The 24,128-nt window shown below is 42.4% G+C and overlaps 1 protein-coding gene across 1 annotated transcript in view; it reads left to right on the top strand.

Moving 5' to 3' along the window:
* LOC124553563 (neuralized-like protein 4) overlaps positions 1-24,128 on the top strand; it is a 282,401-nt gene that overhangs the window by 229,716 nt on the left and 28,557 nt on the right. The window contains exons 27-31 of the mRNA XM_047127409.1: positions 3,375-3,464; positions 3,516-3,671; positions 15,633-15,927; positions 22,619-22,697; positions 22,753-22,883. Coding sequence (XP_046983365.1) covers positions 3,375-3,464; positions 3,516-3,671; positions 15,633-15,927; positions 22,619-22,697; positions 22,753-22,883 — 751 coding nt within the window. The remainder of the gene's footprint in view (positions 1-3,374; positions 3,465-3,515; positions 3,672-15,632; positions 15,928-22,618; positions 22,698-22,752; positions 22,884-24,128) is intronic.

Raw genomic sequence — 24,128 nt, 5'->3', positions numbered from 1 at the left:
AAAGTCCGAACACCAGTAGGTCTGCGAGTAGCTTTTAATATTTATCTCTGTACGTCCATCCGTTCGGAGGCGGTTGCGGGACTCGGCTGTTCGATACAGAATGTCAAATGAAACACTTTTCAGTTTTCCAGTTTCCAAACTTATATTATTTGGATAGCAGTTTTGGTGATTTACTGTGCCACCTTCAGGCCCTCGACTGATATGTAGAAAGGTGCACTACAGCGAGCAGAAATCTACTAATACCGGTATTGCTGGCCCCCGTTTCGACCAGAAACCGAGGTGGAATCCCGTACACGTCAGTCAGGGGCCTGAAGGTGGCATAGGAAATCACCGAAAGTGGGAGCCAAATAAAATAAGTGTGGAAACTAGACAGCTGAAAGGTGTGTCATTTGACATCCTTTAACATTTACAGCTGCCAAATTGACACTCTACCTCCCCCCTTGTAATTGAAATTGTATACTATTTTCTACCACGGAAAAAGGAGTTCGACGATGTAACGTGTGTCGTGTCAGTAAACAGTGACGAAGTAACTGTTCTGCGAGCCAGTGTCCTGCCGTCGGACAGGTGTCACGAATGTCTGCCTTACCGTACGGAAAGAACTCGGACGCACCTTGTTCACGAAAGTTGTAACCTCCCCCTCACTTATTGACCTCAATGACAGTGAACAATTCAACCGCATGTACCTAATGGAAATTTGGGAAAAGCAATCGTTACCGAAGTTAATCTGTCGGTAAAGAGGGAGGAAAGGGTTGCATCTAAATGAAAGGAAAAATGCAAATGAAACTGGTGGAAATTAATTTTGAAAAGGAGTAAAGTTAATAAAGAAAGTAAATGTGCGGTCGTTACATTAACAATTAATTGGCATTAATTAGATATTTGAGATTTGGGGAAAATTACGGTTGCCAGTCCTATGAACAACTACTATAATAACTGAAAAAGAAAGGTTAATGCACATACAATTAGCACGAAAAGCGTGGCAACTGAAGGTTGACACGTGTTGTGTGAAAACTGAATGTTTGTCAGAAGTAATAAATTTCGCTACACTCTGACTTAATTTAGCAAAAGAATTAATAGAACCGGAAAATTGAAAGTTAATTTAGTGACTGAAATTAATAGTGAACTTTGTTTCCGAAACACTGCGAAATTCAGTAAAATGAGGTTAGTCTTGGGCTACCTCAACAATCATTTCAAAAGCTACTTGAATTTACACAATTTAGAAATAAGAGATTTAACTTTGAACTTGAATTAAACGATTCTGGACAATTAACAATAGTAACATTTAGTAGGTACCAAGCTGAGCAACAGTTACAGGTAAGCTAAAATACGGTAAGAAAACTCGGACTCTTAATTTGTGCTTGTGTAATCTAAATATTGTAGCCAGCTATGAATGCCTTAACTGAACTTTGAAATTAAAGCAGTGAAATGGAATGATATTACTTTAATGCTGGCGTTTGAATTTCGACGACACTCGGGTTCATTTTGGGAAAGGAAGGGACCCTGCTTGGTAATGCAATTGGGACAATGAGCAACAAAGGTTCATGTTATGTTGCTGTAATTTTGTTTGGCAAATTGAACAGTTTGAGAAGCTGAGGTCTGCCATACACTTCTAAAACTTCACGTGCTTTCAGTCTTCCTTGTTGGTTGATTGAAGGTTTGAAGTCGTCGGTCGGGGAGGTGGCGACAGTCACTCGTTGTCGGCCGTCGCTGTTGCAGAAGCTGGATGATGGCGCGCCTTCTTCTCGACACGGTCACCAGGCGAAACGGGCTCTTGATGTGAGCCAAATAATGCTTCCCGTCCGCGACACCGTGTTAGAGACTATCATAGCAAGTCGAGCACAATTACATGCTGCCAAACCCCAAAAGCGCGGCAATTCGCGGGAGCGTCACACAACACACCTGCTCCACCGCCCTACTCCAACCAGACTCTGCTCTGTCCGCACTCCATGCGACAGAGTTAACCCTCCCGAAGATCCTAAACACTTCGGTTCATCACACAACCTATCGATGTATTTGTTCGATAGCATAGTTTTCCCTAGGCAAGACCCAGCGTAAAAATACAGACAATATTTACAAAATAAACCAATTATACATCAACATAAATGTGTATGTGTGTGTGTGTGTGTGTGTGTGTGTGTGTGTGTGTGTGTGTGTGTGTGTGTGTGTGTGTGTGTGTATATATATATATATATATATATATAAGATGAGGTGACTTACCAAACAAAAGCGCTGGCAGGTCGATAGACACACAAACATACACACAAAATTCAAGCTTTCGCAACAAACTGTTGCCTCATCTGGAAAGAGGGAAGGAGAGGAGAAGACGAAAGGAAGTGGGTTTTAAGGGAGAGGGTAAGGAGTCATTCCAATCCCGGGAGCGGAAAGACTTCCCTTTGGGGGGAAAAAAGGACAGGTATACACTGGCACACACGCACATATCCATCCACACATACAGCCACAGACAGACCTCATCTTTGTTTATATATATATATATATATATATATATATATATATATATATATATATATATATAATAGAGGGAAACATTCCACGTAGGAAATATATATCTAAAAACAAAGATGATGTGACTTACCAAATGAAAGTGCTGGCAGGTCGACAGACACACAAACAAACACAAACATACACACAAAATTCAAGCTTTCGCAACAAACTGTTGTCTCATCAGGAAAGAGAGAAGGAGAGGGGAAGACGAAAGGAAGTGGGTTTTAAGGGAGAGGGTAAGGAGTCATTCCAATCCCGGGAGCGGAAAGACTTACATTAGGGGGAAAAAAGGACGGGTATACACTCGCGCGCGCACACACACACACACACACACACACACACACACACACACATATACAGACACAAGCAGACATATTTAATGACCAATATATCTGCTTGTGTCTGTATATGTGTGGATGGATGTGTGTGTGTGTGTGTGTGTGTGTGTGTGTGTGTGTGTGTGTGTGTGTGTGTGTGTGTGTGTGTGCGCGCGCGCGCGAGTGTATACCCGTCCTTTTTTCCCCCTAAGGTAAGTCTTTCCGCTCCCGGGATTGGAATGACTCCTTACCCTCTCCCTTAAAACCCACTTCCTTTCGTCTTCCCCTCTCCTTCCCTCTTTCCTGATGAGACAACAGTTTGTTGCGAAAGCTTGAATTTTGTGTGTTTGTTTGTGTGTCTGTCGACCTGCCAGCACTTTCATTTGGTAAGTCACATAAAACAATTACAACATATAAAGACATAGAAATGTAATATCTTCGGGTAACAAAATAACGGAAAAATTTATGGTACAATGGACGGAAATAGAGGGATACGCATTTCTGGCGTTACAAAGTGAAGTGTGAGAAATCGGCATACGGTGTGCTCCTCCCGTCCAGGTCCGCGTCGTCGGCGGTCCGGGCGAGAGCGCCACGCCCGACGAGGCTCCTGCCTTGCCGCTCGGCACGGAGGAGGACGACGGCGCGGAGGCGGTGGCGGCGGCCGAGCAGGCGGGGGTGGGCCCGCCCACGGCGTGCCAGGCGGCCCAGGCGGCGGCCGCGGCCTACGTCGCGGAGGTGGACGACGCGGAAGACCGGGACGGCCTCAGCGAGAAGGCGGACCTGGAGTGCGACGAGAAGGAGAAGGTGGAGGCACAGGCAGAGGCGAAGCGTGGGGCCGGCACTCAGCGGGACGAGGTGAGTGCGGCGCACCGCGGCTGCTGCCGCCGGGGGTACGTGTCCGCACGTAGTCGGAGGCGGGGGCTCGCCGGCTTCCCACTGTTCCCCGCGAGCGGGTGTAGGTATACAGGCCCATGGGACATGAAAGGGAAGTGTTGTTCGGCAAGGGAGTGAGACAGAGTTGTAGCCTCTCCCCGATGCTGTTCAATCTGTATATTGAGCAAGCAGTGAAGAAAACAAAAGAAAAATTCGGAGTAGGTATTAAAATCCATGGAGGAGAAATGAAAACTTTGAGGTTTGCCGATGACATTGCAATTCTGTCGGAGACAGCAAAGGACTTGGAAGAGCAGTTGAACGGAATGGACAGTGTCTTGAAAGGAGGATATAAGATGAACATCAACTAAAGCAAAACGAGGATAATTGAATGTAGTCTAATTAAGTCGGGTGATGCTGAGGGAATTACATTAGGAAATGAGACACTTAAAGTAGTAAAGGAGTTTTGCTATTTAGGGAGTAAAATAACTGATGAAGGTCGAAGTAGAGAGGATATAAAATGTAGCCTGGCAATGGCAAGGAAAGCATTTCTGAAGAAGAGAAATTTGTTAGCATCAAGTATAGATTTAAGTGTCAGGAAGTCGTTTCTGAAAGTATTTGTATGGAAGTGAAACATGGACGATAAATAGTTTGGACAAGAAGAGAATAGAAGCTTTCGAAATGTGGTGCTAGAGAAGAATGCTGAAGATTAGATGGGTAGATCGCATAACTAATGAGGAAGTATTGAATAGGATTGGGGAGAAGAGAAGTTTGTGACACAACTTGACTAGAAGAAGGGATCGGTTGGTAGGATATGTTCTGAGGCATCAAGGGATCACCAATTTCGTATTGGAGGGCAGCGTGGAGGGTAAAACTAGTAGAGGGAGACAAAGAGATGAATATACTAAGCAGATTCAGAAGGATGTAGGTTGCAGTAGGTACTGGGAGATGAAGAAGCTTGCACAGGATAGAGTAGCATGGAGAGCTGCATCAAACCAGTCTCAGGACTGAAGACCACAACAACAACACACGGGCCCCACTTTACTTCTCTAAGAGTCCACCTCTTTACTGAACTGTTTACTAGTCTTTGTTGTGCCGGTGTCCACAGATGCTATAAGTTTGTCAGACAACTCGAGATTGCTCCCGGAGTATAAAATGTTTGAACTGTGTACGAGAATATAGGCAGATATTGTTGTCCGATGTTGTCGTTGTGGTCTTCGGTCTGAACACTGGTTTGGTGCAGCTCTCTGTGCCACACTATCCGTACGAACCTCGTCATCTCCAAATAACGACTGTAACTTACATCTTCCTGAATCTGCTTACTGTATTTGTCTCTGTCTCATTTACAAATTTTATCCGTCGCACTTCACCCGATACTAAACTCGTGATCCGTTAATGTGTCAGAATGTGTCCTGTCGACCTATCCCTTCTCCCGGTCAGGTTGTGCCACAAATTTCTTTTCTCCCCAGTTCCGTTCAGTATGTCCTGATTAGTTACCTCATCTACCCGTCTAATCTTCTTCATTTTTCTGTAGCCCTGCATATGAAAAGCTCATATTCTCTTCTTGTCTACACTGATTCCCTCCTTTATTCTAATTCTATCACATATTTCTATTTCCTCCAGTTCCACTTACAAGGGGAGGCCACGACGTTTGGATTACAGATTTGCTTCGAACTTTGTTCACTTTTAATAGTCCATTACAACAGCATAAGGTACGTGCAGGAAGGCATATCCCCTAGATAATTTTGAGAAAAAACCAAAGAGAAGTAGTTTCACGTGTCGGTGATATAGCGGTGCATTGCAACGTTGAGCACAAGGTACCGCAGTATCGTTAGGTATGTGGTTAGTGTCAAACCTCCACAATCGGTGGATCGCGGAATAAAATCCCGATCGAGATTTTTTTTCCCACTCTAGTCTTATTATTTCATACGTGCTACATTTGAAAGGAAATGTGATAAAAAGTAAATCTATTTGTATGATTTTTTTCGAATTTCCAGTGTATATTACATTTATAATTAATGACAAGTAAACGACCAAACACGAAAAGTATCCTTGTAATTTGTGCTTGTCACGATTTCCAAAATCCCTAATACCTCAAATCGTGTAAGATACTGAGAACTTCTTTGTACCTGGATGCTTCAATCTGCAGACACAGGTTTCGAGAACGACGGACAGACTTGGAAAGCACAAGTCAAAAATCGATAAATAAAGGTGTAAATAACCTTATCCGGCAATACAGTGAGTTGAATATGCCGGAGTATGAGGGTGATAAACGATTAATTGCTGGGTGTGCTTTTGACATTGTAAGTTGTGGGAAATATTTTTTGTACACACACAGAAAACATAAATTAAAATGTCATGTACTACGTCAAAGAATGCAATTTTCCTGTATGCGCAAGGAGTCTTTAGAGACTGTAAGGAAAAGCAAAGCTTGTCCTCACTTTCAAAAGTTTCTCTTTCTTCCAACTATGTGCTGCAAACACAACCTTTTCGTAAATATAAGTGCCAAAAACTGATGATGTAGAATCGAATTTATTGTGATAAAATGTTTACGAGAAGTAATTTCTCATCAATAAACATTTCCGGGCTAAGTTGCCGTGGTCGATCTGTAGAACTTCTTCTCCCTGACGTTTCGTTCTCAACTACGGAGAACATCTTCGGAGGTGAGTCAACAACTGGCTGCTAGGAGCTGGGGCCACCGCTTATATGGATATCGTAGAGGGCGCCACCGCACGTCACGTGACGTCGATGTGTAGCTATCTTTGGCTATCGTCTGTTCTCTCGATTGCAGGCACTCAATTGTCACGTGATTGACGCAACGTCGACCGCCATAACTTATCCAATTTTAATCCTTCTTCTTTACGATTAAAATTGTATTGATGTTTGTGGATATAATAATGCGACATCCTCGCTAGCACGCTTGTTTCACCAAATTTTATTTCGTGATCTCCATCCTTAAAAAAGGATGGAGATCACGAAATAAAATTTGGTGAGACAAGCGTGCTAGCGAGGACGTCGCATTATTATACACGTATGTATAGAGAGGCAATTGAAATCCACAAACATCAGTACAATTTTAATCGTAAAGAAGAAGGATTAAAATTGGATAAGATGTGGTGGTCGACGTTGCATCAATCACGTGACAATCGATTGCCTGCAATCGAGAGAACAGACGATTGCCAGAGATAGCTGCACATCGACGCCACGTGACGTGCGGTGGCACCCTCTACGATATCCATATAAGCGGCGGCCCCAGCTCCTAGCAGCCAGTCGTTGACTCACCTCCGAAGATGTTCTCCGTAGTTGAGAATGAAACGTCAGGGAGAAGTAGTTCTACAGATCGACCACAGCAACTTGGCCCGGAAGTGTTCATTGATGAAGACGCCGGCCGTGAAAGCCTACATGGAATGAAGTAATTTCTCGTTTGCTGTCAGTCAAATATGAACAAGTCTGAAGATGCTTGATAAGGTTTTTAACATGCCACATAATGTCTGTCGTAATAATAAAAATTAGTAAATAGCAATATAAATTTGGAAATTTGATAAAATTTTGTGTAAATACATGTCTTTTCATCATATTACCTTTGAAATGGACTGATGACCTCAGAAGTTAAGTCCCATACTGCTCAGAGCCAATTTTTCAAATGTGATATGCACATAATAATATGACTAATGTTGAAAAGTATAAATTAAAAAATCTTGTCTGAATCTCTGCACACTGCTACATCATTGACGTCTAAAACTACTCTTGCGATTTCTCCTAAATTGCCCTACAAGTGCTTCTTTATACTTAGATATAATGTTGTCCTAATGGACTATTAAAAGTGTACAAATTTTCAAATAGATCTGTGGTCCGAACATTGTTAGTACTTCATTTGTTATTCAATACACCCACATAATCTTCAACATTTTCTTGTAGCACTACATTTCAAATTTCCCATTCTCTTCTTGTCTGAATTGCCTATTGTCCATGTTTCACTTCCATACAAGACTACACACCAGACAAATACCTTCAAAAAAGACTTCCTAACTCTTAAATCTGTATTACGTGTTAAAAAATCCTCTTTTTCAGAACTGCTTTCCTTGCAGTTGCCAGTCTGCATTTTATATCCTCTCTACTTCTGCGATAATAACATTTTTCTTGCTCGTATAGCTGAACTGATTACTACTTTTAGAGCTTCATAATGTAATATAATTTGACTACATTACACTGTTCTTTTTTTGTGGATGTTCATCTTGTTTTAGGCATTCACTAAACAATTCTTCCAAGTCTGTGAGTTAATTACTATGTCATCAGCAAACCCCACAGTTTTCATTTCTTCTCCTTTAACTTTAATTCCTACTCCAAATTTTCCTTTGGTTTCCTTTACTGTTTGCATAATGTATGGATCGAATAACCTAGGGGATAGGCTACAACCCCGTCTCACTCCCTTCTCAGCCAGTGCTATCCTTTCCTGCCCTCAACCCTCATACCTGCCATCTGCTTCCTATGTAAGTTGTAAATAACCTTTCGCTCCCTGTATTTTACCCTTCCTGCCATCAGAGTTTCATAGAGTATAACACTTTCAACATTGTCAGAAGCTTTTTCTAAATCTACAAATGCTATAAATGTAGGTTTCCCTTTCTTTAAATTATCTTCTAAGATAAGCCATAGGGTCAGTATTGCCTCACACGTTCTATATTCCTCTGGAATTCAGACTTGTCTTACCCGAGGTTGACTTTGTCAGTTTCTCCGTTCCTCAGTTATATTCACATCTGTCAACACTTGCCTTTTTTTGGTATTGGAATTACTAGATTCTCATGAAGTCCGAGGGTATTTCACCTATCTTTTCCATTGTGCACACCGGGAGGAATAGTTTTGTCACGGCTGGTTCTCCTGTCGATATGAGTAGTACTGACTTACATGTTTCTATGCTCTGTGAAGTTCAACTCGCAGTATATTATTTCCCATATCATCTCCATCATTTCTTCTTCCTTTTCTATAATGTTGCCTTGAAATTTATTATACTTGTGTATAGCCCCTCTGTATTGTCGTGTCAGCTTTCCCTTCTTTGCTTAGTACTGGTTTTCCATTGGATGTCTCAGTGTTGCTACAGCTGCTTCTCTTTCCTCCAAAGGCATCTTTTCCTGAAGCAGTATCTACTTTTCTCCCGGGTGTAAATGATTCTATAGACTTAAGTTTGTCCTGAAACCATTCCTGCTTAGGCACTTTGCACTTTCTGTCAGTCTCATTTTTTAGAGGTCTGAATTCACCTACTTCATTTGCTGTATTTTTATATTTTCCCATTTCGTCAGTTAAATTCAATGTCTACCTCATTATCCGAGGATGTCTACTAGGCCGTCTCTTTTTATATATTTGGTCATCTGCTGCCTTTACTATTTTATGCCTCAAAGCTCCTCATTCGTCTGTGTTTTATCTCTGTCCTGTGCTTCAGTCAGTCGTCACCTAACACTCCGACGGAAACTCTCGACAGTGTCTCGTTTCTTTCAAAATATCGAGGTCCCAGCTCCTTACTTTCCTACTGTTCTGCAGTTTCTTCAGCTTTGTGTGCAGCACAAAACCATTAAATTGTGAAGTTCATTTCATCCGAGATGGGCCGATTGGTACAGAAACCAGTTTCCCTAATTATGTGAAAAGACAGTCTCGGTGGCAAATTTATTTTTATTATGGATAACACGTTTTGCTGGTTAAGGCTTCTTCAGATTTTAAAAGGCTGACATGTAGTACTTTGATAGCCCTTTCAATGTGTGAAGAAGTCTTAATCAGGCAAAACGCATTATTTGTAATAAAAATAACTTTGCAACCAAGCCTGTCTCTTTGTACAACAAATTGTGGTCAGTCCATATTTGTTCTGGGAAATCTCTTATCTCCAAAATTCAAGAAATATACTGAAATTCATAGATATCTTTAGTGTCTCTTAGCGTATCAGAAACCTGCTCACAAAGTAGTTGGGATCGGAGTTATGGTAACCTCTTTGGAATAGTCAAAGTTGACTGCTTCTAGAGCAGTGTTACGCTTTACATACCATATCTCAAATAATTGAAATGCTTTTAATGTATTTTCTTTTTCTGTGGTAATTACTAAAATACCTTCTTGACAATGAATATTTCCATTATTTCACAACACATTTACTGTGTATGTGGTTGAGAATATGGGGGGGGGACTTATTTTTATTTATTTATTTATTCATTCAACTCGTATTCTACAAATATCATATCAAAATTTTGTAGTCGGCATATTTATTCTATATAACTCTTTAGTGTGTGTAAGCAAGCCGAAGGTTATATATATATGAGAGAGAGAGAGAGAGAGAGAGAGAGAGAGAGAGAGAGAGAGAGACCAGCAGAGTGGCATTGTGTCAGCTGGACACAATGCTAGGAGTCTGGCATGGTATGTTCTATTTAGTGAATTCTCACTGTTATTCGTAAGTTATTTACTTTCTACCACAACTTTTCATACCATATTTATGTTATTAATTTATATCTATACTACTGTATAAAAAGAAGTCATCATTTAATGTTGTTACCAAAAATAATTCCAATACCAGAGAAAGCAGGTGTTTACAGTTGTGAAAATTAAAGAACTACCAGTTTAATAAGTGACGGCTGCAGAATACTAACACATATTATTTACAGAAAAATGGAAGAACTAGTAGAAGCCGACCTTGGGGAAGATCAGTTTGGACTCCGTAGAAATGTTGGAACACATGAGGCAATACTGACCCTACGACTTATCTTAGAAGATAGGTTAAGGAAAGGCAGACTTACATTTCTAGCATTTGTAGACTTGGAGAAAGCTTTTGACAGTTTTGACTGGAAAATGTTGACTAGAATACTCTCTTTCAAATTCTGAAGGTGGCAGGGGTCAAATACAGGGAGCAAAAGGCTATTTACAATTTGTACAGAAACCAGATGGCAGTTATAAGAGTCGAGGGGAATGAAAGGGAAGCAGCGGTTGGGATGAGGTTTGTAGACAACATTGTAATTGTGTCAGAGGCTGCAAAGGACCTGGAAGAGCGGTTGAACGGAATGGACAGTGTCTTGAAAGGAGGCTATAAGATGAACATCAACAAAAGCAAAACAAGGATAGTGGAATGTAGTTGAATTAAATCGGGTGATGCTGAGGGAATTAGATTAAGAAATTAGACACTTAAAATAGTGAACGAGTTTTGCTATTTGGGGAGCAAAATAACTGATGATGGTTGAAGTAGAGATGATATAAAATGCAGAATGGAAATGGCAAGAAAAGTGTTTCTGAAGAACAGAAATTTGTGAACATCGAGTATAGATTTAAGTGTCGGGAAGTATTTTCTGAAAGTATTTGTATGGAGTGTAGCCATGTACAGATGTGAAACATGGACGATAAATAGTTTGGACAAGAAGAGAATAGAAGCTTTCGAAATGTGGTGCTACAGAAGATTGCTGAAGATTAGATGGGTAGATGATGATAGGGTCATTCCATGTCAATTCAACACAGTAAAGTAACATTTTTAACCTGATCATCTCAGATTTCTTCCAAATTTGGTGCATTCAATGACCCAGAAAAGAGATGGAAAAATACCAATTTGCAGGTGTGTGTTACAACTGTGAAGAAAGTTATAGGTCTGTAAAGTTTGGAATTAGTGTGAAATTTAAATGTGTCTGTCACAACATAAATGACTGTAATTCTGGTTCTAATTCAGTTACAGCAATGAAAATGGTACCATTGGAAAGCTAACTAATAAACCTTTACATTGAAATGCTTCATGGCAAGTTTCTTCGAATTTTCATACTAAAGGTCATTGACCTTGACCTTTGACCTTGAATATCTCAAAACACCCTATCTTCAATTTTTTTGAAAAAAAAAATTTGATTGCCCCAGTATATGGTAAATATCAAGATGGCACGCCAAAGGCATCATGCTTAAAAAATTATTTTGTCAGCATCAATACACTACCAAAATGTAGAAGGTAACACAGATATATGAAACACAAATGATGATAAAGTACAATCCATAAGTAATATTGTACAAAAATATGTTTTACATTATTGTAGTGGTATTATGAATTACTTACATTACATTAAATTATTTACATTACAGTTGTAATGAAAAGGCAATGAAAAGTTATTAGATCTCTCCTCACAATTCTTCAACTAAATTGTTAATGTTTGCCAGATCTAATGCAGGGAGATTGTATGTCCTTCCATTTGGTGTCACTGGATCCACTCTTGTGATAATGTCACGTTTTCTGATGAAACGCAAATGACAGAGATGGTCCGTGTGCAGGCAACAAGTTGCCCTTTACTTCATCTGTTTCTTCACAGGTTTGTAAGACACATGCAACCCAACAATGACTGTCATACATGCAGGCAGCAAATCCACATCTTTGTTAACAGCATTTCATTCACCATAGCAATCACTGACCCTTCTCTACTCACAAAAGAAGCAGAATATGTCTTTGTCTTTACTAAACCTTTGTTGACAGGTATTACACAACGAAGCTTATGGGTATCTGGAATTGGCCTTGTATTTTTGAAACATTGTTTCAGCTTGGCTGTATCTTCGTGGGAAACTGATGAATAATGGAAGACACACGAAGGAATATTTTCCTTGCACCACTCAAACAACTGTCGTGATGTCAAAATACGATTTTTCGTAAGGTCGTATGAGGCTGGCAAGTCTTGCTAATCTCTTTACAGTCCCTGCTACCCCATCACAAGATCCTCCACCGTGCACTGTAGCAAAAAAATCCATTCTGCTGTAACTTCAAAATCATCTTGATGATAGGACAGATTCATAAAGTTCTTTCTGTTTTTCTATTGGGCAGCACATCCATCTAAAAAGTAATAAATGTGGTTTGGATTTGAAAACTGAAAATTTAAGAAATTGATGAAATTTCTCTGGAAAGAATAAACACACACTGTATCATGCTGAAGGCACTCAGATATTTCCACATATGATACATGTCGTATTTCATTAGTGCTCAAGTCTGTGTAGTAAGCTACAAATGGGTGAATTGTAGCCTGTGAATTATTCCAGTGGAATCCTTGTACCTCATCTCTGCAAAGTCACAAAAAACAAGAAACTCGTTTACTTAGAGACCTTCTTTAGTGGTTTTACAGAAATGTGACTGCTGCCGATAGATAAATGAGTGCGGTAGGAACTGTCGCGACCTCGATGCGAACACCTCGACGAAATCATCTGTCGACTTTGTTGTAGCCCATAGAACTACCCTGCCTGTAGTTAACCGACACTTATATGCAATTTCGTCAATGCAGTTCTTATCAAACAGACCATACAGATAATCACTTAGTCTTGTCACGCCTGGACAATAGGGACGTGGACCTAAGAAACCTGCTGGTAGTGGAAGATTACATGCAACAAATGCTACACAGTGCTTGTATGATGGTAATGTGTATTCTTCACTCTTTGTTAGTGCTTTATGTTTACAACCTTCAATCATTAACTTGAAATTCTGGTGCAAGACACACACACACACAAACAGCACGGGTTCCACTGGCATTGGCAAGAACTCTGTGCTTTGGTCGCAACTCACAAAATTTGGAGAATCCAATATTTATATCTAGGTATTTATCTTTGAAATATGCATACAGTTCCTTAAGGTTGTGCAACACTAGCTGCTTTTGTTTATGTACTGTAATTCTGTTTTTTTTCACAGACACAAAAGTCTTTTCTTCCTGGCACCATACGGCTCACACCATGATCACAGTAAAAATCACTCGCACACTGAACAGTTTTCTCACATAAAGTCCTACCTGGCTTTGAATTTGGTGTCACTAATATACCGTGTTCTGCTACTAACTGTTTTGCTCTCCGTACCGTGTAATTTGAAGCAGAAAAGTCTTTCATAATTTTCCGTAATACTCCAACTCTTTGGAAACACAGTTAGAATTTCTCGCACATACGGTCTGAATGGTGAAACTTGTCTTTCAGCTGGGTGATAATTTCACTTTCTCCATTTTCACTCTCTTATTTTTTCCGGTTGTGCCACAGAAGTATTCTTCCAACACAGAGGCTACTTTTTTTTTTTTTTTTTTTTTTTTTCAGTTTTTGCTTTAGGTACTTTTTCTCACTCTAATTCCTATTTTTCTTCACAGGAGATTCACCTAAATACTGAAGGCTACTATTTAAAGCATTGAGTGACAGATCTGATGCTACTTCATCTTCACTTAGATCTTCTCTCGAAGTACCTGGCACAACTGTGGCAACATCTGCAGTGATCGTTGGGTTTTGCGATATTTTTTTCTACATTTGCTACAAATTTCTTCACCCGACAATAGATTAGGATATTTGTTGGTCAGCCACTCCTGAACATTCCTTAAATTCTTCTGCACTCTTGCATGACATTCTCCCCTAAACAGATTGCAACAATACAATTTTGACTTGAAATCCAAGCTCGCGAACGGCTGTCGACGAGTGGTTCCGCTCCCACCGTCCCCAGTGGCCACGCACAGCAGAGGGAAGACTTGCCAGCAGTTCACCTCGCACAGGAACAAATGACGTCTGGCGAAGTGACGATCTTAACTTTCGGGTAGGCCCGAACTGTGACGTGCGTTATTAATGATGTACCTCTTCTTTGCCTTTTATTCTTCGCGTCGATGCCTCGTAATGCCGAACAAATTTCTACTTCCGGACTGAATTGTTTCACTCTGCAGTTTGGGTGTGCACCGATACAAAAGACACTGGCAGATTAAAACTGTGTGCCGGATTGAGACTCGAACACGGGACCTCTGCCTTTCGTGGTTGAACGCTCTACCGTCTGAGCTATCTGAGCACGACTCGACAACCGCCCTCGCAGCTTTACTTCCGCAAGTATCTCACCACCTACATTTCGGACTTCACGGGAGCTCTCTTGTGAAACTTGCCGGACGAGCACTCCCAAAAGAAAAGCTATTGTGGGAATTTGGGATAGCCACAGACTGGAGGGGTGTTTCCAGAATGAATTTTTCACTCTGTGGCAAACTGTGCACTGGTACGAAACTTCCTGGCAGATTAAAACTGTGAGCCAGGTGCAGATGTAAGAATAGGAGACGAGGTGCCCGTAGACTAAAGCTGTGAGGACGAGTCGAGAGTCACACTCGGGATATCGTAGTTCGAGTGTGTGCCGAGATGAAAAGTGAAAGGTAAACGCAGTTTTAATCTGCCACGGACTTTTGTATGAGGCATATTTTATCCCATAGTGAAAATTCATTCTAGAAACACTCCACCAAAGCCGTGGCTAAGGCATGTCTCTGCAATATCCTTTCTTCCAGGAGCGCTAGTCTGGCAAGTAGGAGATGAGGTACTGGCAGATGTAAAGCTGTGAGGACGGATCGCGAATCGTGCTCGGGTAGCTCGGTGGGTAGAGCACTAGTCAGCGAAAGGCGAAGGCCCCGTGTTTTGTTCCAGATTTGTTTCTTTTCCAAATCGTGTATGTAAACGAGGAAAGCTGCACTATATTTTTAACTTCGACCAAATAATATGTGAAGCCCAGGTTGAATTAATAGCACGTATATTGACGTCTGATATATTCGTCAAATCAGTTACATTAAAACCTCCCAGCAATGTTCAGGATCAGCTGTAGAACCTCAAAGAACATTTCATTTGTTTGTCATAGGCTAGCGTCCATCATTCATATATTTATTCTTACAAATGTGGCAGATGTTAAAGGTAGAACTTAAGTTTTGTGGGCGAGTAGGTAGTTCCTCTCACGGAGTTACTGCGACTGCCGTCCTGCGTTCGAAGACTCGCCCCGTCCTTCCACGTGACTCACTGTGTGCAAATGAAAACGATCCCAAAGGAGACTTGTACATTTACACCTGACGCTTCAGTTTAAAAATTTTTACTTGCAATTAACATTTTTCGAGAAGCATTACGAGGCACGTTAAAATGAAAAATCCGAAATTAGTTTCACACCGGCCGGGCGACCTTCACGACCGTCACGTCTGCCGTATTCCGTGTCGGCAGGAGCTCTTCGCGAGCGGCAGAGACCCGCCGGCGTCGCTGTCGAACGCGCGGGCCCCGGCATCTCCGCCGCGCTCGCTGCCCGCCACCCTGTCGGACAACGACGTGGCCAACGGGCAGCTGAAACAGCAGCAACAGCAGCAGCAGCTGCACGGTTCGGCGCCGGTCATCACGCCGACGGCCGTGGCGAAGAAGTCGGCGCCGCCGTCGCCCGTCAGCGACAACTCTGTCAGCCAGCAGCAGCAGCACGGCAAAATCGTCACACAGGTGAGACGCGTGCCGCTGCAGCCGGTCACCTGTGGGCACCACTTTGCCCCGGACTGCAAAATGGACTTCTCGAATAATTATTACAGTTTCATTGTGCGTCCGAAATCTAAAAACTTGGAATTCCAAAGTATTAATTGCCCCACGTGTTTTTCCTTTGCGGTTACATTGAGAGCGACGTTTGTGTTCCCCCACTGCCGAGAATAGAGGAACGGCTCCAATAATGCGTGAGCCTCGGCGGGGGTGCGCTGCGTAAGGTTCTGACATTTTGCGGACGACGAGAGACGGTGTGGTATTGGGTTGCGAGGCACTCGCATTTCTCAGTTCAGTTAACTTCCACGCTGTGTTAGCTGATCCTCTTCTCTGGGTAATCGGCTACTTCGATCTCCCCAAAAGCTTCTGCTCCGAAGACTGTAGCTTGTTAAAGGAATTTATTAAAATACTTGTCTATCCGTGAAATAATTTTGGTACTCGTAGAATACTTTACGGTCCAATCAATTTATATTTTCAATTTTCACAGACAATAACTTCTGCAAGCTAACTTGTTCCTTAAACATTAGACTTATTTACACATATTCAAACAGCCAAGACTTGAAGTAATTCAAAAGTCTCTAGTCTCAAGCGAGTCCAATACATGACTGTACATAGAAATCTATATTTGATTCATTTGTCTTTTTACAATCAACACAGGCACTAAAGAGCACAGAATACTACATAAAGTTTCCTTGTTTTTCTCGACCCGTACTCAGAAAATCTCTCTCTCTCTCTCTCTCTCTCTCTCTCTCTCTCTCTCTCTCTCTCTCTCTCTCTCTCTCTCTCTGTCTCTCTCTCCTTCCCCCACCCCCCCCTCCCCCCTTCCTCCTGCACAGACAGATAGATGAACCGCAGTAGGGCGTATTCATTTCTCCCCCTCATTTCTGCCCCTCATTTCTAAAATACTAGGTGTTCGAACTCCGCAATTCTCGAAGCACTACAAGGTACTTATTGATCGCGATTACCTCTCGGACCTGTGGCCAGACGGACACTAGCAGAACATTTGTAAAAGTGCCAACTCAAACGAATGAATTGTTTGTAGTGGGCCTGTAAGTGTCTCAAGGCCATGTAACTCACCGTGCACAAATTACCTGCACTTTATTCCTTCAGTACTTGTGAATGAGAGCACTTAATGAATTCTGACAAACTTTAAGCCTTAATCCTTACTTTTCCTGAACTTCATTCATAGCCTTAAAGGCAAGTATTCAACATACTAACTCGTGTGTAAAGTAACCAGGGACTGACAGAATGGAACAGTTAGGGTAGTTAGGGGTGAGCTGTCACAAGATCAGACACGGGCCGAATGCAGTGCACAGTCCACAGTCTGTGCATCCCTGGCCTAAGTTTGTGTTTGCCTGCCTCAAGCTTGGCGTCGATTTGGCTCGTAGCTGATGCAAATTTTTTAAACAAAGGTTTATGTTCTTCAAGCATTTCTGTGAAGAGTAAAATACGTAACGTTGTAAAAACATTGGTAACACTTCAGAATGGTAATTGATGCCTCGAATCTCACTTTGGTCACTATTTTCTTCCTCTTCCCCCCCCCCCCCCCACCCACTTCGAATATCTATGCAATGAAATATAAAATTAGTTATTATTATGGTAATTATCTCAAATCTAATTGTAATTTTTTATAAAAAATAGCTTCTTGTTGTTTCTAAATGCATACCACACAAAGAAAAGAAGTTTTCATTGCAAATATAAATTATTAATTACTGACCTTTCATGGAAGAATGTTAAAAAAGGCTGTTTAAATTTTAATTAATTTATAGAAATCTTTATGTATTGGGTCGGTACATAAGTACATTTTTCCGTAAGTTTAATAAATGTAGCACATACGTATTACAGAGACCGAGGCGTTCGATACAGTTCCCCACAGTCGTTTAATGAACAAAGTAAGAGCATATGGACTATCAGACCAATTGCGTGATTGGATTGAGGAGTTCCTAGATAACAGGACGCAGCATGTCATTCTCAATGGAGAGAAGTCTTCTGAAGTAAGAGTGATTTCAGGTGTGCCGCAGGGGAGTGTCATAGGACCGTTGCTGTTCACAATACACATAAATGACCTTGTGGATGACATCGGAAGTTCACTGAGGCTTTTTGCGGATGATGCTGTGGTATATAGAGAGGTTGTAACAATGGAAAATTGTACTGAAATGCAGGAGGATCTGCAGCGAATTGACGCATGGTGCAGGGGATGGCAATTGAATCTCAATGTAGACAAGTGTAATGTGCTCGAATACATAGAAAGAAAGATCCCTTATCATTTAGCTACAATATAGCAGGTCAGCATTCCATAAATTATCAGGCAGTACGCATTAGGAGTGATTTAAAATGGAATGACCATATATAGTTGATCGTCGGTAAAGCAGATGCCAGACTGAGATTTGTTGGAAGAATCCTAAGGAAATGCAATCCGAAAAGAAAGGAAGTAGGTTACAGTACACTTGTTCGCCCACTGCTCGAATACTGCTCAGCAGTTTGGGATCCGTACCAGATAGGGTTGATAGAAGATATAGAGAAGATCCAACGGAGAGCAGCGCGCTTCGTTACAGGATCATTTAGTAATCGCGAAAGCGTTACGCAGGTGATAGATAAACTCCAGTGGAAGACTCTGCAGGAGAGACGCTCAGTAGCCTGATACGGGCTTTTGTCGAAGTTTCAAGAACATACCTTCACCGAGGAGTCGAGCAGTATATTGTTCCCTCCTACGTATATCTCGCGAAGAGACCGTGAGGATAAAATCAGAGAGATTAGAGCCCACACAGAGGCATACCGACAATCTTTCTATCCACGAACGATACGAGACTGGAATAGAAGGGAGAACCGATAGAGGTACTCAAGGTACCCTCCGCCACACACAGTCAGGTGGCTTGCGGAGTATGGATGTAGATGTAGATACGTGTTGACAATGTATTCTCCTTCACTATTTACAACAGTCTGCCAGTGCCCGGGTAACTTTTCGATTCCGTGACTGTAGAAATCACGTGTTCCGAAGTGAAGAAGTCGTCAAACCACTTTTGGAGCACATTGTCATCCGGGAAGCAAGTTTCTCGGAGGTTGTCCGACGGAGAGCCGGAAAGCTGGAAATCTGAGCGTGGGAGATCTGGTGAACGAGGTGGGTGCGGGATGACTCCCCCTCGTGTTTTTGTCAGTCTAGCAGAACGAGGACAGGCTGGCCGGAGTGGCCGAGCCGTTCTAGGTGCTACAGTCTGGTGCCGAGTGACCGCTATAGTCACAGGTTCGAATCCTGCTTCTGCCATGGATGTGTGTGATGTCCTTAGGTTAGTTAGGTTTAAGCAGTTCTAAGTTCTAGGCGACTGATGACCTCAGAAGTTGAGTCCCATAGTGCTCGGAGCCATTTGAGCCATTTGAACGAGGACAGGTGTTATCGTCGAGTAGCATCTCCTCACACAGTGTTCTCGGTCATCGTTCTTAGACTGCATCTGAGTTATCGTCACTAAATTTCAGCCGTGCCGGTTACATGTCGGGGAAGCAATTCTCGGCACACCACACTGTCGCCGTTCCACCAGACGCACGACATTATCTTTTGTCGGTGCGCCCGTGTCTTTCTTTGGAGAGTTGCCGCTTTGTTTGGGCTCGACGATTCCTTTCGTTTCCTTACGTTACCGCAAAGACGCAGTTTCTCACCACCGGTAACGATACACAGTAGAAACGGTCGGTGTCGCTCGAGAGCCGATCGATAACGAGGGAGGAGTGGTGCACGTAGGGCCACACACTGATTTTTCATGAGTTTTGGCTCAGAGCGTGCGGTGCCTGTACACCCAATTTTTGAACCACCTTCACTGCGAGCAAATGTCTCACGACGGTGGAACAATCCTAGTTGACCACATTTGCCGGTTCTCGAGTACACGGATGTGGATAATTGTTGATTAATGTGTCCAAACAATCTTCTTCAGTCCACAAACATCAAAATGATCCTCCTCAAAACCAGAAACCTACTTTCTTGCCGTGCTCTGTCCAGCACGGTGAAAATGTTTCTGGCCGCATCCCCTGCTGTCATCCCTCTTTTGAACTTGAACAGAAGAACAGGTCAGAAATGTTCTTATTTCTCCTCTCGGCCCTCCATTTTCTAGCGGCCACAGCTTCACCCACTGTCTCCAAATGACAAAATGACAACATGTAAATTTAGGTAACAACAGTGGATCAGAAATAAAAAAATGACAATCGACAAATGAACCCGCAGCGAGCGGAAAACCAAAATGCGAAAGAGAAAAATTACGAACTCGTCCACCGACATAATATTTTACTCTTCACAGAAATACTCGTAGAAATTTTTTGTAAAATTCACACTGGCTGGGTATCGAACCCTGTCTGCCGTCCAGTCCGGTGTGCACTGTCCCACAGAGCCAAAGTGCCTGTCGAAAAATTGACCCCAATTTAGCGTATTAAAGATGCCAGTAGAACTTCGAATCCAATTTTTTAAAGAAGTTCCGAGAGTTGCACCGAACTGCTTCCAGTGATATGTAAGAGTTCTGAACTTCACGTACAGTAAATATAAAAAGATACAAAATTCGGTGTGCCTTGTGGTGTCCGTGTTTGACATTCCAGGAGAGAACTTTTTGTTGTAAAAGTCTTTAGCCAGGCCGTAGGCACTCTCCATTTTGAGATCTGATTGCCTATCGCAGATTCGTTTAGTCCGTTTCCGCATGTCGTCTCACTGATGTATTTGAATTTTATTACTCTTGTAAGCTGGCCGATCTCTGTCTGAAAAAGTTCGTCAGCCGTCACAAATTTCGTGTTTTCTATTGAGATCCTTGGCCCCGCTCCACTTTGTTTTTTCTGGGAAGCTCTTCCGAATGGCTGCCTCCTTTGGGTTTTCCGAGAGTTGCAAAGACGTTCAGAAAAGCCGACTTGAGTTCTTGCCGTCCCCCCCCCTCCTGCCCCCCCTCTCTCTCTCTCTCTCTCTCTCTCTCTCTCTCTCTCTCTCTAAGCAATTTGGGGTTATTCTCCTGTTTGGAAGTTCTGCTTTTGAAATTCTCACCGTGTTCCGTAGTATCGGTGGCCCCGTTCATCGGCACAAACAAGTAGGGACACTGTGTGCGCACTCGATAGTTTTGTGTGTAATCATTTAATAAAATAACAAAGAAGGTTGTGGACACCCTTACGAGGAAAAAATTTATGTGTATCAGTTCGTTGATGAACTCTCGCTGTGAAGTGTCTGTGCATAAGTTCAACTTTTTACCTTCAGTTTCTTGTGAGCCTTGTAAAGTGTATTATGTTGACACTGCTTTCAACAGTTATTTAGACATTTATGTTGCTAAGTCTTCTCGGTTTAGAACTTACTGTAGTTACAGTATTCTGCGATGAATTAATTCACAACCCATGTGCATTTTATACTGTATATTTTGCATGTAGATTACACAAAACACTGTTTCATCTTATCGTAGAAATCGAGAGGTTTACACAGCTCTCACATTCATCAGGACGAGAGAAGTGACTATCATTAAAAGGTAACAAAGAGGTTGGGCCCAAACACTTTCCCTTTACACATGTCTGCTTGTGTCTGTATATGAGCGGATGGATATGTGTGTGTGCGCGAATGTATACCTGTCCCTTTTTCCCCCTAAGGTAAGTCTTTCCGCTCCCGGGATTGGAATGACTCCTTACCCTCTCCCTTAAAACCCACATCCTTTCGTCTTTCCCTCTCCTTTCCTCTTTCCTGATGAAGCAACCGTGGGTTGTGAAAGCTTGAAATTTGTGTGTGTGTGTGTTCGTGTGTTTTTTATTGTGTCTATCTACCAGTGCTTTCCTGTTTGGTAAGTCAAAGCATCTTTTTTTTTAATATATTTAATTTATATGACATTTGAGAGGTAATAGAATTTAAAAAATGTTGGATTTGCATAAAATTGTAGTGAATTTCTTGTTATCTGACTGCATAATATTTTTAATTAAATTTAATTATTAGAACAAATGCATTTATAACTATCAACAAGTAAATGAAGAAACATTTCACGTTTTTCTGAAAATGTATACCAGTTGCAATCTACGAAATCATTTGCACGTACGATCTGGTAAGTTACCCAGAACTGCTTTACACCTCGACGCTTTGAGCTGCAGACGCAGGGGCGGGCCCCGTTTGGCAGTTAACCTGCGTAGTGGTGAGACGTTGCTAATGTAGCGAGAACGAATAGTGTAAGTGCAATTTTTTTGAATATCACAGAATTTACACTCGTACTACAAAAATGGGTTTTCTCGGAATTGCAAAGTAGTGCGTCTTACTACTTGCACATTACATAGTTTTAATGGCCCACTAAAGGTGTACAAAGTTTGACATAAATCTGTCATCCCAGCCTCAAGGTTCGTAAGTAATATGACGCACCATTTCTTGTGTATAAAATTATGCATTTGAAAGTATACTGATAGTGATAGTGTTTCGACGTACACTACAGTAAGTTTTTTGTGTGTGTATATGTAGACTGAAGTGGCGAACGAAAATCTGTACTCGGTAGAAATTTTCATTTGTGGCTTCAGTCTGCGTACGCACGTCGTAGATGTTTGAGGCTCGGAAGGTCTCTGGAACTGTATAGTTTCAGTTGACTAAGTATTTTACGTATTTGAACTGCATTCAGCTCCATCCTAGATCATCAGTTAAGGTACTCACTGTCGAGCTGCTCAGACGAATAGACCGATCTACCGGAAGCGCAGTCACCGGGAGCCGTTTTCCGCAGGTGTCCGGAGGGACCGCCTCGCGGCGCGCTACGCCGGCCTCGACCCCGGGCGGCGGCGGGCTGGACAGCTGGGCGGCGGGCACGCCCCCCGCCGGCACCCCGGCTGCGTCCGCGGCCGCCCCCGTGTCCGCCAGCTGCCCGTCCTCCGGAGGCGGCCGACTCTGCCCGTCCGCGACCGCACCGCCGGCCGCCCTGGCCGCACCCGCCAGGAAGTGTGACTACCACACGGTGTGCGCGCGCTTCCGCAGCTTCCTCGGCTTACCAGGTGTGTCCTCGGTCTACTCGGCACAGTTTATCTGTACTGCTAAACGACTATCCTGAAATCGGTTACTCTAACGATATTTTTAAGCACCTTACAGTTCTGCTTGTAACGGGCTACTGTAGCTCGATTGTGAGTACTTCTAACATTTCCATATAATTCCCGCTTTGTTCTACACGATATCCTTATCCCACTAGTCAGCCTCCTGGGCTGCCTATTACTGCTAGCACCTCGTTTAGAACGTTCTAATGGAAAGCAATTGTCAAAGAGTATGAGAAATGTTTATATTTATCATCTATGTTATCGTCACTGTAAACATCCTGCCACTCTTGTGTCGTGGCATTCCACCGCTCAGTCGGCATCCTGCCGTGCTAGTGAGAGGTTCGTGCTGTACTCCGTTGAGTTACTGTGACAGTTTGAAATGTCAGCGTTAATTGAAAATGCCGCGAAGTGTGAAGTGCGTGCTGTAATAAGGTTTCTGACTGCAAAAAACTGTACACCGATAGAAATCTATCGCCAGCTTTGTGAAGTGATGTGTATGGGGACAACATAATCACTGAAGATGGAGTGCTTCAATGGGTCATAAAATTTAAAAATGGCCGAACTAACGTTCACGACGAAGAGCCAAGTGGAAGACCCAGCATAGTGACTGCCGAACTTGTCGAAAAAGTCGATGCCGCGGTCCGTGAAAACTGTAATTTCACAATAACGGAACACACTAAGAGTTTTCGACAAATTTCAAGAAGGTTGTTGTGCGAAATCATTGCCGAAAAGCTTGGTTACCACAAGTTTTGGCAAGATGGATACCAAAAATCTTGACAGAGATTCACAAAAATCAGCGAATGGCTGCAGCGTTAATGTTTTTGCACGCTTAAGTGAAAGATGGCGACTCATTACTCGATCGCATCGTTACTGGTGACGAAACATGGGTTAAGCGTGTGAACTGTGAGACAAAATTGCAGTCAATGCAGTGGGGGCACACAAATTCCCCACAAAAACCCAAGAAATGCGTGCAGACAATGTCGGCAAGGAAGGTGATGGCGACTGTCTTTTGGGACAGAAAAGGTGTGATTTTTGTGGATTTCCTGGAAAGAGGCACTGCAATAAACTCTCAAAGGTATTGCCAAACTCTGCACAACCTCAGAAGAGCAATACAAAACAAGCGCAGGGGAAAGTTGGACTCAAAGATCTTGCCGGTTCACGACAACGCCAAGGCCCACACGGCAAATGCCACTCGTGAAGTTCTCGAGT

This window comes from Schistocerca americana, chromosome 11 (genome assembly GCF_021461395.2).
Source record: "Schistocerca americana isolate TAMUIC-IGC-003095 chromosome 11, iqSchAmer2.1, whole genome shotgun sequence".
In the NCBI taxonomy this organism is placed as follows: Eukaryota; Metazoa; Arthropoda; class Insecta; order Orthoptera; family Acrididae; genus Schistocerca; species Schistocerca americana.
Note: the sequence above shows the minus strand (reverse complement) of the source record. Positions and strands in the feature narration are given on the sequence as shown.